General features: G+C 34.1%; 1 protein-coding gene across 1 annotated transcript; it reads left to right on the top strand.

Annotated features, from left to right (window-relative positions):
- Window positions 1–595: 595 nt before the first annotated feature.
- Window positions 596–6,498, top strand: LOC127125856 (probable LRR receptor-like serine/threonine-protein kinase At1g67720). The gene is made up of 15 exons (XM_051054705.1): window positions 596–831; window positions 2,106–2,641; window positions 2,725–3,226; window positions 3,375–3,507; window positions 3,666–3,737; window positions 3,827–3,895; window positions 3,973–4,044; window positions 4,207–4,275; window positions 4,483–4,637; window positions 4,722–4,960; window positions 5,073–5,199; window positions 5,267–5,335; window positions 5,444–5,630; window positions 5,756–5,891; window positions 5,982–6,498. Exons 1-15 carry the CDS (start codon window positions 744–746, stop codon window positions 6,315–6,317), a joined length of 2,790 nt encoding a protein of 929 aa, XP_050910662.1. The 5' UTR covers window positions 596–743; the 3' UTR covers window positions 6,318–6,498.
- Window positions 6,499–20,035: the final 13,537 nt, after the last annotated feature.

Here is a 20,035-nt window from a genome sequence, read left to right as displayed (position 1 = left end):
TGTGTGTAAATCTAATTGCTTTCTTTTAAAAAAAACACTTGTATATATTTTGAATATTTGAATATGCTCATCTCAAGATTTTAAGGAGATAATTTATTATAGAAGAAAAAAATTATTATTTTTTTATTAAAATCAAATATTTTTGACTTTATAATTGTAGAAACTAATTTATAAAATAAATTATTTTTTTGATTAAATAGAAAGAAATTATTTACCATGTAATGCTCGGAATGAAATAAATTCTTTTTATATAACAACTTTGTCTACAATAGTTATCACCTCTCCCTCTAAATCTTAAAATATATACAATATTAAATAAATATTAAAGTTTATTTAATTTTTACTTTGTTAGTCTATATAATTTTAAAGTTTAACAACAATTTAACACACTTTTCCATATACTACATTTTTTTTCATTCAAGTCTTTTTATGAGATTTGACTATACACAACAAATATTAAAAAAAAATCTTTTTTTTATAGCTTGGGTACACTAAGATAAACACAATTACTTTAATTATTGTTGCATGTTTTAGGGAATGAAATAAAAAGAAATTGAGAAATTAGATAATAAATATTTTAGTCTTTATTTGTTCATAGGAACAAAGACACTATAGTAGAATTTGGGAAAGGTGGTATTTTTTGGTGTACTTTGGGGTTGGCAGTGAGAGAGATAAAGTGGCTTTCTATCTTTTCTACTGAGTTCCGCCATTTTCATGCTTCCATCTTCACACACTACACAGAAATGGAGAGTTCTCTACTCTTCTTCTTCCTCTTCTTCATGCCTTCACTCTTTCATCTTCTCCCTTTTTCATCTTCTCAGATCATGCAAGGTATCTATCTTCATTGCTTCTTTTTTTTTATATATATATATACTACTGTTTCTTTTCATTTCTCTCCAATGCCCTAAACTGGATGAAAATCTAAATTCTAACAACTCTTTATCTTGTTTCATAGGCACGCCTTAGATATAATCAATAATCATTTTTGCTTTTGTCGATTACTGAACGCATAAAAGTAGCTAGGAAAATAAGGTTTATGCTTTGATGTTGTTGATTTAGGGTTGTATAAATTGTTTTCTTTGAGTTTATTCACTAATATAAACACTTTTGAGATTGTTTGGGAGAACTTACCTATACAATTTATTGCATGTTTGGGAGAACTTTTGAGAATGTTTTGAACTTATTTCCAATCTTTATCTAGAATAGCTAAGGAAAACAACTTATCGGGAGTTTGGTTTGGCGTTTAGAATAAAAAACATCCGTTTCAATGCCATTTTACTGTGAATTTAAGAAGCTAGGAATTCTAGCTTTAGCTTGACCCGCGTCTGCCGTGGAAACAAACACAATATTAATGTATGTTTGGTTTAGCTTTTGGAAGAGGCAAGAGCAATTCTAAAGGTGTAGAATTAATTTTGGAGTGATTTTGAGGTATTTGGTTCTTCTTAAGTAGAATTGATTCTGCCTCCAGAAATTGATTATACTGGAAGGTAGAATTTGTAGCTTTTGAGTTTAAATTTGATTTTTCAATAATTTACTAATCAACTCAATTTTGCATAAAGTTTTTCCGACATAAACCACTCTACATTCAACTCACTTTTAACAAAAATTCAATTTTACAAAATCAATTCACTCGAAAACAATTTTTTTCAGCGCAGAACCTTTGATTTCACGGTTGCAGCACTTAGAATTGATTATGGATGTGTATTATTGGTTTTGGCATGCTTGCTTGCTCTCGAGTAGAATTGATTCTACTTTTCAGAATTTATTCTATCTGAAGTTAGGATTTGTAGTTTTTAAGTCTAAACGTGATTTTTACACTGAAATTTACTGTTCAACTTATTTTTGCTAGAATTTATCCAAACATAAATCCTTTTACATTCAATTCACTTTTAGTCAGAATCAATTCACTCAGTATCAATTTTTTTCAACACAGAACCAAATACATGCCTATACTTTATCTTTTGTGGAACAAATAATTGCTACATAAGCAATTATATGATATGATAAGTGCTTGTTAAACAGTTGATTAAATTGTTTATCCAAACAAGAGATTATATGCATCTAGGCTATGTTTGTTGAGTAAGAAATTATGTCATATTGAGCAGGTTTTATAAGTTTGGACTGTGGAGGTGCAGAAAGTTTCACTGATGAAATTGGTCTTGACTGGACTCCTGATAATAAGCTTACAGATGGAGAAATAGCCACTATATCTGTTGCAAACGAGACGCGAAAGCAATACACGACATTACGATATTTTCCTGCTGATTCCAGGAAATATTGCTACACTCTTGATGTTATCGGTAGGACAAGGTATTTGTTAAGAGCAACTTTCTTGTATGGAAATTTTGACAAAAACAATGTTTATCCTAAATTTGATATTTCTGTTGGAGCTACGCATTGGTCTACTATTGTTATATCGGATGCTAATAGTATAGAAATGAGAGAGCTTATATTTTTGGCTTCGAGTTCAACTGTGAGTGTATGTTTATCAAATGCAACAACTGGACAGCCGTTTCTGTCTACTCTTGAACTTCGACAATTCAACGGTTCAATTTATTTTACCGAATTTGAGAAACAATTTTACCTAAGTGTCTCTGCAAGGATCAATTTTGGTGCAGAGAGTGATGCTCCAATCAGGTACCTTCAGCTGTTCTATCTATATCGTTTGGTTTTGTTACAGTTTTCTGTCTTTTAAGAGGCTTACATTTATTCGGTTTCAGGTACCCTGATGATCCTTTTGATAGAATTTGGATGTCGGATTCTGTTAAGAAAGCAAATTATCTTGTTGATGTTGCTGCTGGAACTGAGAAAATTTCTACCAATGTACCGGTTTTTGTTAACCGAGATGAAATACCACCAATGAAAGTGATGCAGACAGCAGTAGTGGGTACAAATGGATCTCTAACTTACCGGTTGAATTTGGATGGTTTTCCTGCCACTGCTTGGGCAGTCACCTATTTTGCAGAGATTGAAGATTTGCGTCCAACTGAGTCTAGAAAGTTCAGGCTTGTGCTTCCAGACCAGCCTGAGATTAGCAAGATCATTGTAAATATTGACGAAAATGCTCTTGGGAAATATCGCCTTTATGAACCGGGATTTGTCAATCTAACCCTACCTTTTGTGCTTTCTTTTAAATTCGGCAAGACCTCCGATTCGTCCAAGGGGCCTCTTCTTAATGCCATGGAGATAAATAAGTATCTTGAGAAAAATAATGGTTCACCGGATGGTAAGATGTGGTTTTTTGGCTTATTTGAGACTCTAGAAAATTCATTTAATAAATATGTTGGTTGCAATGCAAAACATTATGAGCTAGACGTTGTTCGATCCAGTAGAAAATTATAATCTATGTTTTAGACGGGTTGACTATTTTGCAGTTGAAGCTATTTCCGGAGTGCTTTCTCGCTACTCTTCAGCAAACTGGACACAAGAAGGAGGTGATCCATGTCTTCCCGTTTCCTGGTCATGGATCCACTGTAGCTCAGATCCACAACCAAGAATAATTTCAATGTAAAGGTTAATCTTTTTGAGGTTTTAATTATGCCTATGTAGATTCCTTCTCCTTCCCCCAAAAAGAAAAATGAAAAGTTAATTTACTTCCGAGAAAGGAGAAGTGCATGTGAGGTATAATAACTTATAACTGTTACCCTGTTCCCTTGTGGTTGCAGCTTGTTATCCAGTAAAAACTTGACTGGGAATATTCCTTCAGATATTACCAAATTGGTTGGTCTGGTTGAACTGTAAGTTTCATCTTGATTTCAACCTTTGTCTCTTGTTTATCTGTGAACCTTATATTGTGATAGTGATGTAATTTTATTCGTTGATGTAGATGGCTTGATGGAAATATGTTGACCGGCCCAATACCCGATTTTACTGGGTGCATGGACTTAAAGATCATGTAATGTAACCCCTGATTACTTCCTTCCTTCATCATGCTATGCAGCAGTATTTAATTGAATCCTTTTCCTCTCACAGCCATCTTGAAAATAATCAGTTCACCGGTGTGCTCCCAGCCTCTTTGGTGAACCTTCCTAGTTTGAGAGAACTGTAAGTTATTTGGAACAGAGTTTTACCAAACTGGAAATTAATATACTTTTGATGCATACAACCGTGATTTTTAGCAATAGGACATATATTTCACAACTAAATATTACTTGTGTAGCTTCATTCTTTTGTTTTATTTTGTTGTGATGCCTATGATGTTTGCAGATATGTTCAAAATAATATGTTATCTGGAGCAGTACCGCCAGAGCTTCTAAGCAAGAATTTAGTTTTAAAGTGAGTATAGTTTTTCCTTTCTAACTTAAAAATGAGATGAAACCGTGCAGCATTATATATGAGAAAATGGAAGAATTTATTAGCCGGTTGCATCTTAGAAAGTAGTTTAAATTAATGTTTTTATAGAGCATTTTTTTCTGTCCATAATTTTATGATTCTCTCTGAAAATCATATTTACATGACAACCACTACTTTTTCCGTCATCAGTTACTCCGGAAACATTAACCTTCATAGAGGAAGCAATACAAAGAGCCACATATATATTATTATTGGTTCAGCAGTTGGGGCTTCTGTTCTACTTTTGGCTACTGTTATATCTTGCTTGGTTATGCATAAAGGCAAGAAAAAATATTATGAGAAAGGTAGGGTTCTAAGCACAATTGTTTCTTTTGCTGTCAGATATTTGTAGCGATCAAACATGATTTACTTGTTTACACTCTTTATAGACCACATAGTTTCTGTCCCTACTCAAAGGCCGGCTTCTTGGAAGAGTGATGATCCTGCAGAATCGGCTCACTGCTTCAGCTTAGCTGAAATTGAAAGTGCTACAAACAACTTTGAGAGAAGAATCGGTTCTGGTGGTTTTGGAATTGTATACTATGGAAAACTGAAAGAAGGAAAAGAGATAGCAGTTAAAGTTCTTAGGAACAATTCCTATCAAGGCAAGCGCGAGTTCTCCAATGAGGTAACTTGCATTAAAATAACATTTCTAAGTATTCCAACATTGCACTATTCTTATTTCTTTGGTTCAATGAATTGATGATATGATGGTTATATTATATCTTTCTTTGATCCAGGTGACTCTTCTATCAAGAATACATCACAGAAACTTGGTACAACTTCTTGGGTATTGTCGAGAAGAAGATAATAGTATTCTTGTGTACGAGTTCATGCATAATGGCACACTCAAGGAACATCTCTATGGTAAGCCTACATGATTTAAATCTAAGATCCGAAGTCAGTGTCCTGAAATTTGTCGAATTTCTTGCAGGCCCTTTAGTGCACGGACAGAGTATTAATTGGATCAAACGCCTTGAGATTGCAGAAGACTCTGCCAAAGGTTTATGTTTTATAAAGCTAATGCATTATTAAAGATGATTGAATCAAATAGCCCTTCCCATATGATAAATCACATGTTATTAACTATAATTCTCTCATGCTTATCCAGGAATTGAATACCTTCATACAGGTTGTGTTCCTGTAGTTATTCATAGAGACTTGAAAAGTAGCAATATTCTTCTTGATACACACATGAGAGCCAAGGTTTCAGATTTCGGTCTTTCCAAACTTGCTGTTGATGGAGTCTCCCATGTTTCAAGCATAGTTCGCGGGACAGTGGGATACCTGGATCCTGAGTAAGAGCGTTGTCTAATTTCAATGAATATTTGTATTTTAGTAAACCAAAAGTTTATTATTTCTTGTTCACTTTTGAATGACTTATGGTCCAAGTAACCTAAAGTTTGTCTCAATTTTTTTATAGGTACTACATTTCCCAACAGCTAACTGACAAGAGTGATGTTTATAGCTTTGGTGTAATTCTTCTTGAACTCATATCTGGTCAAGAAGCAATATCAAATGAAAGTTTTGGCATTCATTGCAGAAACATAGTCCAATGGGTGAGTTTTGATTTTTCTGCAATTTGGAGTATTAAAAACTGTAATTTCTAGAATCCTTTTAATTTTTTTTCTGCATCTACTGTTTCACAGGCAAAATTGCACATTGAGAGTGGAGATATACAAGGCATTATTGATCCCTTGCTAGGTAACAACTATGACCTACAATCAATGTGGAAAATAGCAGAGAAAGCATTGATGTGTGTTCAACCTCATGGAGATATGCGTCCGTCAATCTCGGAAGTTTTAAAGGAGATCCAAGATGCAATATCTATTGAGAGAGAAGCTGAAACATTAAGAGAATGCAATTCTGATGAGGTTTCAAGAAATTCTTTTCATTCTTCCATGAACATAGGTTCAATGGATCTTGGTAGAGTTGAGAGTTTCCTTTCAATTGATGAAACCATTGCGCAACCAACGGCAAGATAGATTTATTTTCTCTAGTATAAAAGCACAATGTTTTTTTATTTTTATTTTTTCTCGAATTTTATTTTATCACTTCTCCTTTTTTCTTGAGTGTGTTCATATTGTGTATGTTTATTGGAGTTAATCTGTGATACTTTTCCAAGCAATGGTAATGTATACATTGAGTTGTTATTCTCAGTTTTTATTTGTTGGCTGGACATAATGGTAGAAATTAATTTTAATTTGACTTAAATGCACTTTTGTCTTCTTATTTTGATGTTTTTAAATTTTTAGTCTTTCTATCTGGTCCCTCAACTTTTCCTTGGAATTTGTTTAGTTCTCCTTCATTTTTGTAAAAGTGATCGTGATGATTAGAATAAGAAAATAAAAAAAATATTTTTAATGAGATGATGAATGGGATAATTTATTAATTAATAATTTTTAAATAATAAATTAATAATTAATAATTCTAATTAAATTTTTGCAAGATTTCTTCAATCAACATGTGAACAATAAATAAAATTCGAATAAGCTATATAAACACTAAATGTCAGTTTAACAAAACGATGTGGGAATGGATGATTGCAGACAACCTTAGTCCTTCGAGAAATATTTGCTTATAGTCCTTCGAGAAATATTTGAGGAAGGAAAGGAAGACAAGCAAGTCTCTTTGGGAGGTGAGTTTAACAAAACGATGTGGGAATGGATGATTGCAGACAACCTTAGTCCTCCGAGTCCTCCGAGAAATATTTGCTTATAGTCCTCCGAGAAATATTTGAGGAAGGAAAGGAAGACAAACAAGTCTCTTTGGGAGGTGATATATTTGGGGAAGGAAAGGAAGACAAGCAAGTCTCTATTGGGAGGAGATGTAAGGGCGCCCGCCCCTTCGGTATGAGTCACTTGGTCTGCCTTACTCTTTGGGGAGGAGTTTGCCTCCCACCTTTGGATCTTTTGGACTGGAGGCCAAGTAGGTGACTCGCCCCCAGGTTGTCGTTTGACCCCTATGGAGCAGACTTTCAATGTAGCTCTGGAGGTTATCCGAACATGAGCGTGGAGCCTTCCTCTTGGTTAGGCACTCCCTCATCTCATCTGAGGGAATCCTGACATCTTCTCTATAATAAAGGTAAGAAAAAAACAATCAATATAAGTTATGCAAGCAACAACAAAAGACAACATCACTAAAATTCACCTATATATTTGTTTAGGGATCCATCATCCCTTTGGTCCAGAATATGACTTTAAAATCGTTTAAGGTTTATACCACCCCAACCTCGTCAATAATGAGGCAAACATAGTTGTACCCATTGATTGTCGCAAGATTATCAGTTCATGTGAGGGGAAATCTGGAGGCGCCTTCCACCTTAGTGGTAACTAGACAAGAAATTGTTGGTTTTTATGCTCCACGACACCATTTTGTTGTGGAGTGCGCAGACATGAGAAGTTATGGACTATACCGCTTTCGTTGCAAACCTTTTCAAATTGGTGGTTAACAAATTCACCACCATGGTCACTTCTTAGGGTGAGTATTTTCAAATCTAGTTGGTTTTGGATAAGCTTAGCAAATTTCACAAAGACTTTAAAGGCTTCTTTCTTTTGACTTAAAAATAGGGTCCAAGTAAATCTAGTAAAATCATCTACTATCACAAAACCATAATAGTTGCCTCCTAGACTCCTAGTCCGTGAAGGACCAAAGAGGTCTAGTGGAGAAACTCAAGAGGTTTTGAAGTGAAAACACAATTTTTGAATTTAAAAGTCACTCTTGTTTGCTTTCCCATTTGGCATGCATCACAAAGCTTTTCTTTAGAAAATTTGATTTTAGGCAAACCAATTACTAAATTCTTATAAGCTATTTTATTAATAAAGTCAAAGTGGACATGGCCTAAGCGTCTATGCCACAACCAATAATCTTCACTCCGGGTGACTAAACACTTGGTACCAATATTCGATGCGTCATCTAGGTTAAGCATATAAACGTTATCAATTCTAGAATCCTTAAACATTTTCTCCTTGTCACACTTATGTTCAAGTATGCAATTAAGGGGGTCAAAAGTTATGGAATAACCCTTATCACATAATTGACTTATGTTAAGGAGATAATGTTTAAGCCTTTTTACAAATAAAACACCGTCTATGGTGATTGTGGAGGGATTTCCCATAATACCTTCTCCTAGTATTTTACCTTTGTTATTATCTCCATACGTAACGAAGTCATGATCTTTCTTGACGAAGTTAATGAATAACGACGCTTCTTCCATCATATGTCTTGAACAACCACTATATAGAAACCACATCCTATTTTCTACTGTAAAACATTCCTACAAACAATCAATAAAGAATTTTAGTTCCCCATCCTTAGGGGTTAGCACTAGGACTCTTAGGTCTCCATGCCATGAGACTATTTGGAATTTTCACATTTTGAATGTGACATTTAGGCTTAATGTGTCCCTTTTCACAATAATAATGACACACAACTCTAGAGGATAAGCTCTTTCTATTCTTTTTACTGACATGAGCATTTTTCTTACTTTGTTTTCTAGTTTTGCTCATCATCACTTGAACTAATAGATATAATGGTAAGTGTTCTAGTTAATTGAGTTATTTGTCCCTTTAAATCTTCTATTTCATATTTTAAACAAGGGCAAGTAAAACACTCAACTAATGTTTCCTTTTCATCTAGAATTGGAGGAATGCATAATTGGTCGTTTACTAAATATGCATGGTCATCTTTCAAGGACTCAAAGGCATTTTGAAGTTTTAAGATTTCTCCCTCAAGTTTCAAAATCTTTTTATTTTGAGATGAGATTTTCTTAAAAGCTTTTAATGCACCGTCACACATCACATGGAATGCATCAGATAACTCATTATAGGAAGGTAAAGAATTAGAGTCAAGGTCACTTACATCGGAGTCCTTTTGCTTGTTTCGAGACATCAAATAAAGATTAGCTACTTCTTCATCTGAACTCGAGGAAAAGGAGGATGAGTCTTCATCCTTTTCCCAAGCTATGTATGCACGTCATCCCTTGCATTGGCTTTTGGACTTGTGGTAATGTTTCTTTTCTTTGTGCTTCGCCAAACTTGGACAATCACTTTTGTAATGACCGATTTTTATGCATTCGAAGCACGTGACTTGTTTTTTCTTCTTTCTTCTTGTCATCCCAATTTTTTGAGTGATTTTATTTTTTGAACTTCATTAGGTTCTTGTCTGAGTGTTTTAGACCATTTCTCCTTATATACTTGTTGTAGCACCTAACAAACAATCACATCTTTTCGCCTTGCGAAGAGTCACTTGAGTCCTCATTATCTACCTCTAATTTGACCTTGGAATTGGAGGCCTTTAGGGAGATGTCTTCTTCTCTTCTTTATTTTTATCTTTGCGCTTCATGTTACTTTCGCTCGCTTCAAGTCTCTTCAATTCATGCTCATGTTCAGTGAGCTTGCCAAATAGGGTCGACATGTCTAAGGTATTTAGGTCATGAGATTCTTTGATAGTCGTGACTTTTGGCTGCCATTCCCTACATATAGACCTTAAAATCTTATTAGTACAATCTTGATTAGAAGTGGCCTTACCCATATTTTCAAGTTTATTGATTATATAGGAAAATCGCATTTACATGGAGGCCACAGTTTCACCGGGTTCCATGCGGGAGAGTTCAAATTCCTTTGTTAGAGTATTGGTCTTAGATTACTTAACATCCTCAGTTCCCTCATAGAGAACTCGAATAACATTCTACATTGCTTGAGTCGTCTTATAATGTGATATAGAAAAATATACATTCATGCTCAATGATGAGATGATTATATTTCTCGCCTTCAAATCATAAAACGCCTTTTTAGTTTCAACCTTAGTCCAATCTTTAGGTGGTTTTACAACTGATACACCATCAACGTCCTCTTAAGCAACATAAGGTCCGTCTTCGATGGCTAACCAATATTGTATATCCATGGACATAGAGTGTACATACATGTAATCCTTCCAGTAGGCATAGTTTTCACCAGTGAAGATCGGAGCTCTATTATACTATCCCTTCAGATCAATTTACGCCATATTCAATAACTTTTGAGGTTGTTAAACCTTATCAAAAGAACCAGCTCTTGATGTTAATTGTTGGTTTGAATATGGAGTAATTTGTCTAGAAGGGGGTTGGACAATTAAAAATCCCTTCAATTCGATTTAAAATCAGATTACGCAAGCGAAAACGAATATGGTGAAAATTTGTTTTGAAAAGGTTTTAAGATATTAGAAGGGGATTTATGCTATACACACACCAAAGGTTTGTAATGAGGTGAAAAACAATGTAATGACTAGTGGTTAAAGTTTCAACGAGATGTTTAAAGACTTTAACTATTCTTTAATATGAAAGCAATTCTAATTTAAATTCTCACACAATAATCAATTAACAAGATCCTTTCGAAGAACAATTCTATTCAAACCTAAACTTTACAAATCAAGACTATGAACGCAATGAATCTAAACAGCAAACTCAAGCATGCAATTTTAAATGTGTGTGTGTGTGTGTATGTGTGTGTTTGTGTGTGTGTGTGTATGTGTGTGTTTGTGTGTGTGTGTGTATGTGTGTGTTTGTGTGTGTGTGTGTGTGTGTGTGTGTGTGTGTGTGTGTGTGAGAGAGAGAGAGAGAGAGAGAGAGAGAGAGAGAGAGAGAGAGAGAGAGCACCAGGATATATACTAGTTCAGTGTTATCATCCTTGCATGCACCTACATCTAGTCTTTGATGGTGAACCTGTAGCGGTAAATTCATGACCATCAAGTTATGGATAACTTGACGTCGATAAAACCAGAGTCGTCGCCGCGCTTTTATTGTTTTCAAAGGAAAAGGGAAAAGTACGAACAAAACCCAAAGATAAGAAGTTTTCAAATCAAAACTAATAAAATGCCAGAGCTTACAGGTAAGGGGGTTGGTTACATAGAGGGAAGGTGTTAGCACCCAAAGTGTCCTAGGTACTTTTAGGGAGCCCTTTTTTATGTGTGTATGTGTTTTTGGTATAAAATGATGTTTGAGAAAATAGAGTGTGGGGATGAGAAAAGAATTCATTGATTATATTTGTGTTTGACAAGACCTTCAGACTTGTGCCTACGTACCAATATAAAAATGAGGGATGAAAACCTCGTAGTTCGTGGTAAAAATTTCAAAGTTGGTGAATTGCTTTTTAAAAATTTAATTGAGAAGGGCATAGAGGGCCAAAGGTTTGGATGAAGTTTTAAGTTCTTTTTGTCTTTTGAAATTTGAAGTAAATATGATTAGATTTATTTACAAGTTTGATTTAAGGAAAAGAAGTTCAAAAGTTTAATGGCATAAGGCCAAAGTTTCTACTTGAAATAAGGTCTGAGTTTGAAATCACAAGCAAAGAAAGTTTTTTTTGAAAAGAAGGGGAGATATTTTGAAATTTAAGAAGTGGGAGGAGATGAAGAGACTAATCCTAAGCATAAAATTAAAAGTTAAAAGTTGAAAAGATCTGACCAATGAGATGTAATCCAACAAACAAGAATGTCATATAGAAATCCACTTTCCCTTTGGACTTTGAATCAAGCAATAATCAACCAGGCAATTAGCAATATCAGACATTATGATGATCAAGGCATCAAATAAAGATAGTCACATCCAAGCAAGCAAATTCCATAACTAGGAGTCTTCTTTGTCTTCTAATGTATCAAATGAAATATTCCTTGATCAACTCAGAAGAAAGCATCATACACAAGATCAAAATAACAGTTTGCATCAAGACAATGTAGTAGATAAACTCAAACACATCCCAAGACTTGCATCAAATGAAGACTCGGTTCATAATAACTTGATTTCAGAATGTTGGCATTGGCCAAGTCCTTTTTGCACAGGGAATGTTGCCTAGTTCTAAGTATAGAAGTTCAAATCAAGATCAACAGTCCATCAAACATTTGTTAGGGTTTTTGTTGTTTATTAGGTGTTTTAAGGTCCTAAGACCACAAACAAAATCAAAAGGTACAAACAAAATATAATCAGAAGATATGACTCAAATGAGTAAAGTGAAAATGACATAAACATAAACAAGTTAAATGAAATGTAAATGGCAATGAATGATAAATGACTAAAAATTAAATTGCATAAAGTAAATGACTTGAAAGTAAAGCAATATTAGTACGAGTTAGTCAAATGTTAGTCAAGATTAATTGAATGTTAGTGGTGTTTTTGCTTTTTAATTGATTAAGTCATTCTTTGGAGAACACTCAACCATCTATTCACAAGCATGGATCCTTGAACCAAGACATCTTCCATAGGAAGGAAACAAATCCAAGTTTCCACACAATACCATGAAAGATGGGAGACTTACAATCTCACTTACTAGAATGCTATACCTTTAGGGTCAAATTTAGCTCTATGTTAAGCAATCGTAATTGGACTTATGTAGAAGTTACAACTATTTGAGGTCAGACAATAACAATTTAGGTGTTAATGCATGTTAGATATTTGGTATAATGAACCAAACTCCTAAAACATACCACACACTAAAAGAAAAGATCAAGAGGGATGGACCTTGTCGTTCCCCAAAATTTGCTCTACTTTTTTTATTTAGGTCTCATAGCTTATGATTTTGTTCGGTTGCATACTTTCTTTCTATTTGATCATTCATTCATCGACATTTGCATATGCTAACAAATTTATGTCAAATGTTTGATGATAATAGATTTAATCGGTTTAAGTGGATTTTCGAGGTGGATATTATTTGATAATTATTCGGGTTTATTTCTCATATTACTTGTGATGGGGATCATCTCTTTATTTGAGATTCATGATTATTTCTGAGGTTTGCTTGGATTCAAAGAAAATGACAAAGTTGGAATAAAATGAAGATTTCATTCATTTATTGGAAAATATCACTTTTCAAAAGTATTAAAAGTCATGGGTTAAGCCACTCAAAATTCAAGACAAAATGGTAGGAAAATCAAGGCAAAGGCATGAAAATTCAAGTTCAATTACTAGTGACTCTTTGCCTTACATCCTAACTTGGTATTTTTGCTAAACTCCAACAACATTGGTATCTAACTACCATTAACTACCTATTTCTCCACAATCCATCCATTTACCTAATTACCCTTAACTACCATAACTTCCAAACTAAGACAAACTTCCAAACAAACACAAATCTCAACTTCCATTTTTCACTCAATCCTAGTCACTCTTAGCAATTAATCATATGGTTGAAATTGGTGATCCGTAATTTGAGCTTAAATTAATTTCTAACAATTGATAAAACCAATTACTTTGATCACAATTCAAGGGTGATCATTCACCTACCAATTCTATATAAACATGTTATTTTTCATATTTTGGGGGGTTAACTAACCTAACTTAGAAAATTCACAATCAATCATTATTCTTCCACTACTTTTTCTTCTCAATTTCTCTCTCAATATTCATCTTCTCCCTCACCCTTATTAGAGTTCATCTTCATCACCATTTAGAATTTCACATTGAAGTTCTAAAATGGTGGAACTTAGCCATCAACAATTTCTATATTATCATCAATAATTATCGATCAACAATTCAAGCATTATCATCAAAAATCATCCATCAACAATCATCATCCAATATTCATCAATTCAAACTTATTCATCAATGTTCCACATTTATGATTCATCTTCTACATTCATTCATCATCAAGAATAATTATCAAAGCTTGGAAGTTAATTGGATTAATGGAGCTTATTCTTGAAGTTTTTCGGGTTTCTTTTCGACGCTCCATTTTTCAACACTAACCGGAGCAAATCTCCGCTCCGTCAGTAATCATATATCTCTTTCACACCCTTGTCATGAATTATTGGATATTTGTTGGTTGATTTAGCTTAAACTCCTGTTTTGAAATTGCTTATTGGATAATCACTTATTTTTACATAAGACACATAAATTTGAAAATAGTGATTTTTTAATTCTTAACTATTAATAACATGTGAATATACCATTTGAATCAACTTTTCATGCTGATAGTGAATATATAATTATTTTTTTATTCTGATGAATATTTTAACCAAACTGACTCATTCTTTAATCGGTTTTTCGCCCACTTTTTGCTTTTTTCGGTATAATTTATAAAAAAAAAATTGCAATTTGCAGTATTTATTTGATTTCTTTGTAAAATTTTGATTCCAACAATATATTAACTTATTGAATTTGTTTATGTTAACTATTACCAGAAGCTTGTTTAAAGTTGGCACCAAATTATCGGTATTTTTGTTTTTTCTAATTCATATTACACTATGTCAATGTTACTATTTCAATCTGATGTATATAATATCAAGTTACTGCTATTTCTTTTTTTCTATGAATTATAGTACTTTCATGCTACTTTTTCTTCCTTTTTCTTATACATGAAATAATAGCATATTTTATATTATTACTATATTATTCCTACTATATAATTGATATTACTTCTATATTGTTACTACACATACATGCTGTATGTTCTTTCATCATAACTTTAACTCACCACCACATCATCATCATGAGACATCATCATGAGATTAATTATTATGCACGGTCAGTGTAAAATTTTTTACACTGACAATGCATCACAATCATCCATTTTTATTACTTTTTAAATATTTAAAATAAAAGTCAAACTTTTCAAATAAATCAATGGTTGTAATTAATTGATAATGTAAAAATTCTTTACACTGTCAGTGTATATCAATTAAATTTTATTATTATTATTATTATTATTATTATTATTATTATTATTATTATTATTATTATTATTATTATTATTATTATTATTATTATTATTATTATTTTTTTTTTTTTTTAGTATACTATGATTTCCACTCACGGGTACATTATACATATTACTTGTACTGCCATATTGTTTTTTTTTATTTTCATTATCTCATTTTGTATTGTTGCTAATGATGATGCTATTATAATTTGTTTATATATATATATATATATATATATATATATATATATATATATATATATATATATATATATATATATATATATTATCACATGCTTAAGTTTTGTCTAATATATACTATTAGTCTTAGTTTCAAAAATCTATAACAATTAATTTTAGCTGAGACATATAATACATTAGTTTACCTAGAAAATTAATACATTAGCCTAGCTTAAAAAATTAGTTTACTTAACTTAGAACAAACACTAATTATCTAGTTAGAAAAATAAACATTAGTACTAATTTAGTGAAAATGTCAGAATTAATTTCTCTTTTAATTAATTTTAGTTAAAAATGTTAGAAGTGGAATTAATGGCTTAGTTAATTGTTTTTGTTTAATTGATAAATCTTCTTTTGGTTCGTGTAATTAATTAATTAAATATTTAATTAATTCTTTTGTTAATTCATGGTTTGATTTCCCTTGATTGATTTAATTATTTGGTCAAATATACTTTGATCAAGTAATTAGATTAATACTTTAGACCCTTTCAATATGACATTCTCATGAATATGCATGATCCTTTAGTTTAGGAATCTCAATCATAATTGTCTGATTTTATTTAGATGATTAATTCAATAGGATTTATTATTGTACATAGTTCAACTATTATTTCAATCCCATTGATTAATGTTGACTAAAGGATACTTTGGTCAACCAAATCCTTTGTATTTGCGATATAAGCCTCGGGCCTATTTCAAGTGATCAAAATGTTGGTGTAAGCCCTAGAGGCCAATACTTTTGGTACTTGTATCGAATTATTTATTAATAATAAAGGTTTTTTCTTTATTATGTTTGTCTAATAAAGTTCCTAGAATAGATAGTCCGTTTAATGTATCAAGTGTGACTTAATCATGAGATCACATTAAACATAAGGACATTATTCTTAAAGTATCCATAGTCGAGTTTTATTATGAAATGGGATAACATTAAAGCATTAAGACTATTATGTATATAGACTGATGATCACATCTCATGGATTATGGATAAGGAGTTATCAAGTCTTAAACATAGGTATGAATATTAAGAGTAATATTTATACTGGATTGACCCGCTATGAGAATACTATATAGAATGTTATGCAAAGTGTCATAAGTTATTCTCATGGTGATAATGGTGTATACCACCCTTCGACCTGAAACCACTATGGACCCTAGATGTAGAGTCGAGTGCCTTATTGCTGATCAAACATTGTCCGTAACTGGATGACCATAAAGACAGTTGATGGGTACTCCACAAAGCATGCTAAGGGACATGAGTGACCTAGATGAAATTTGCTCATCCTGCGTAACAGGATAAATGTCTATGGGTCCAATATTGATCTGGACAAGGATGACACGGTCTATGCCTTGTGTTCAATATAGACATAAGGGCAAAATGGTAATTGTATACATAAGTATTATCACAAAAGGATTTGTCATATCACATGACATTTTCGTGTCTTAGGTAGCAGTGATGTGTTGCTAGATACCGCTCACTGTTTATTATGTTAAATATGTGATTTAATATAATTGTCAATGCCACGAAAACCTACAGGGTCACACACAAAAGGACAGATTGATGAGAGATAGAGTAACTAAGGAATACCATAATGTACGGTGCACTTAAGTGAATTGTAGAACATCGTAAGGTACGGTGTACTTAAGTAGAATACGAAATATGGTAAGGTACCACGCGCTTAAGTGATTTTGGCATATTATAAGATATGGGCCACATACACTTGAGTGGGCTTTTTAGCTTGCAGCCCACACAAGTGGTTCTATAAATAGAACCCTTGTGTAGAAGCATTTGTGCAGTTGCAATTTCGTTTCTCTCTCTATCTCTCTCCCTCTCTCTCTCTCTCTCTCTCTCTCTCTCTCTCTCTCTCTCTCTCACACACACACACACACACACACACACACACACACACACTCAAAGCCTTCATTCGTAGCATCTAGCACTAAGATTGAAGGAATCCGTTCGTGTGGACTGAGTAGAGGCGTTGTCATCGTTCAACGTTCGTGATCGCTCCGTAGATCTGCATCAAAGGTTACAATCGCCACAAGAGGTAATGATTCTATCACTGATCATGCCCATTCGTAAGGATCACTAAAGGAGAAATTTTAAATTCTGCTGCATTTTGGATCGCTCTTCTCCTTCACAAAAGACCCTTGATCACTTGATGTGGCAAGTTCATTACACTCAAACTATTGTTGATACGCTGAATCTGAGACGCTCAAGACCTCAAGGTTCAAAGGCAAGATCAAGACTTCAAGTCAACATCAATCAAGCATGGCTAGCAAAGTGGACTACATTCTAAAGAATTGCAAAGGTATCAACACTTGTTGATCGTAATTCAAAGTGTGTGGCACGAGTCTTAAGCAATAGAGGAGGAGTGGGACTGGAGTATTTCTACCCCCATTCTGAGTATCTTTGGGTATGAGATGTATGACCCAGCGCTCATCGTATTCACCTCTATTCATGGACTTTAGCACAATTCAAATCATACGATTGACAAGTCTCTCTCTCTCTCTCTCTTTCTCTCTCTCTCTCTCTCTTCACAAAACCATACAACAAGCAAGGACTGCATCAATAACTTATCAATCATGAATCAAGTTGTACGATATGAGCCTTAAGCAATAGAGAAGGAGTGGGACTGGAGTATAACTACCCCCATTCTGAGTATCTTTGGGTATGAGATGTATGACCCATCGTTCATCGTATTCACCTCTATTCATAGACTTTAGTGCAATTCGAATTGAACGATTGATAAGGTCTCCATCAACACAAGAAACAACAAAGATTCTTCTCTCTCCACTTGAAAGTCAAGACGAGAATTACATGCCACGAGCCTTAAATGGTAAAAAAGGAATGAGACTGGAGCTTTCCTACACTCATTCTGGATATCTTTGGGTGCGAGACATTTGTCTTGTTGCTTATTGTATCCACCTTTACTCATAGACTTTAGTGTGATTCTTATTCTACAACTATCAAGTCTACTCATTCTCCACTTCTATTCAATCATCCAACCACATTCTTTTGCCTCAATCACCTTGTTTTCAGCCGTAGTAGGCTAAACTACGAAAGCTTTAATTTCCTTATTGCACTATAAGGATACGTAGGCAGGAGAGTTCAAATTCTTCGCGAGCTACCTATTTGTCAACATATCCTCTATCTATCGATCAATCTTTCAACACCCCAATAGTGGAACATCTTTTGCTAGTAGCAACTCGTGGTCGTACGCCTTCTCCCAATCAATTATTTGCCTCGTAAGGTGTTAAACCTTGGCATATTCTTTGCCTTGTAAGGTGTTAAACCTTGGCCATCCTATTCAATTCTTCGCCCTGAGAGTCCTAGACTCTGCATCTAACCACTCTTTGCCTTGTGAGGTGTTAAACCTTGGCTCTTATTTGATCTTCGCCTTGAGAGTCATAGACTCTGGCATCTGACCTTCTGTGCCTTGAGAGGTGTTAAACCTTGGCTATTCGACTTCAATTTTTGCCTTGAGAGTCATGGACTCTGGCATATGCCTCTCTTTTCCTTGTAAGGTGTTAAACCTTGGCTATTCGATTTTGATCTTCGCCTTGAGAGTCGTAGACTCTGGCACTTAACATTCTTTGCCTTGTAAGGTGTTAAACCTTGGCTATTCGATTTTGATCTTCGCCTTGAGAGTCATGGACTCTGGAATATCTAACTTTCCTTACCTTGTGAGGTGTTAAACCTTGGTTATTCAATCCAATTCTCAGTCTTGAGAGTCGTGGACTCTGGCACTTGATTCTCTTCGCCCTTTAGGTGTTAAACCTTGGCAACTCAATTCCTTGACATCATCAGTTATAAACTTTGGTAATGGTACGTTACCTTGAAGGTCATGAACCTTGGCACTCCTTTTCATCCTTGAAGGGCATTGAACCCTGGAAAATCAATCTATCATACTCCTCTTGCCTCATCAATCATCTTACTTTCAGTCGTAGTAGGCTGAACTACGATTGCTCTGATTTTCTCATTGCACGATGAGAATACGTGGGCATAAGGGTTCGAATCCTCCGCGAGCATACTTATTTATTATTCCTGCCTTAGGGCATTCCTTCCATTCATCTCCATGGAACATTAATCATGACCTACATTCATATACTACATTCCTTCACTTCATGTGACATACCATATCCTTTAAGCCAAATACATTATACCTTTGTACTCCATCTTGTATCTCCGTATGAACCAAGAGCTGTTTGGCCCTTAACCCAAACACCTAATTCATTCTTTTTTGGTTGTTCCAATACAGTGATACAAGCGTCGTAGGCCCTCACTTATTGGTTCATACCTGTTTACTCTTGGGTTCATCTTTTCACCCTTGTTGGAGCTCAAATCATAAAATCCTTTGGTTCAGACCATACTTCGATCACACTTTCTATTCACCTCCCGCCATTAGTTCATTGAACTACGGAGTTCTGAATTCCTCATTGCACTATGAGGATACGTAGGCATGAGGGCCCTAATCCTCACCGAGTACTTTATCTATTCCTTTCCTTTCCCCATTCTTTTGCGAGTAATCTTTAGATATTACACATATTCTAGCGAGAACAATCAAAACGGTTCCCGTGGAGTACCATGGATGTTTGGGGTGCTAATACATTCCCCTTGCATAACCGACTTCCTTACCCAGTATATCTCTTTCCCCCGAGTTTTATCGATGTTTTCCCTTTCCTTCTGGAATAAATAAAGTTCGATGGTGACTCTGATGTATGTTCGAGCATGGGATACGTTCGGGTATATTTCTGCTAGCTTCAAACCTATCTCATCCATACTTGTATTGGTTCATCTG

Source organism: Lathyrus oleraceus, chromosome 3 (genome assembly GCF_024323335.1).
Source record: "Lathyrus oleraceus cultivar Zhongwan6 chromosome 3, CAAS_Psat_ZW6_1.0, whole genome shotgun sequence".
Taxonomy (NCBI): Eukaryota; Viridiplantae; Streptophyta; class Magnoliopsida; order Fabales; family Fabaceae; genus Lathyrus; species Lathyrus oleraceus.
Note: the sequence above shows the minus strand (reverse complement) of the source record. Positions and strands in the feature narration are given on the sequence as shown.

Excerpts from the sequence above, each read along its gene's own strand:
- LOC127125856 (XM_051054705.1), top strand. The coding sequence starts at position 744 with ATGGAGAGTTCTCTACTCTTCTTCTTCCTCTTCTTCATGCCTTCACTC. Across the intron at positions 832-2,105 it reads ATCTTCTCAGATCATGCAAG|GTTTTATAAGTTTGGACTGT; the intron begins GTATCTATCTTC and ends CATATTGAGCAG. Across the intron at positions 3,896-3,972 it reads TGCATGGACTTAAAGATCAT|CCATCTTGAAAATAATCAGT; the intron begins GTAATGTAACCC and ends TTCCTCTCACAG.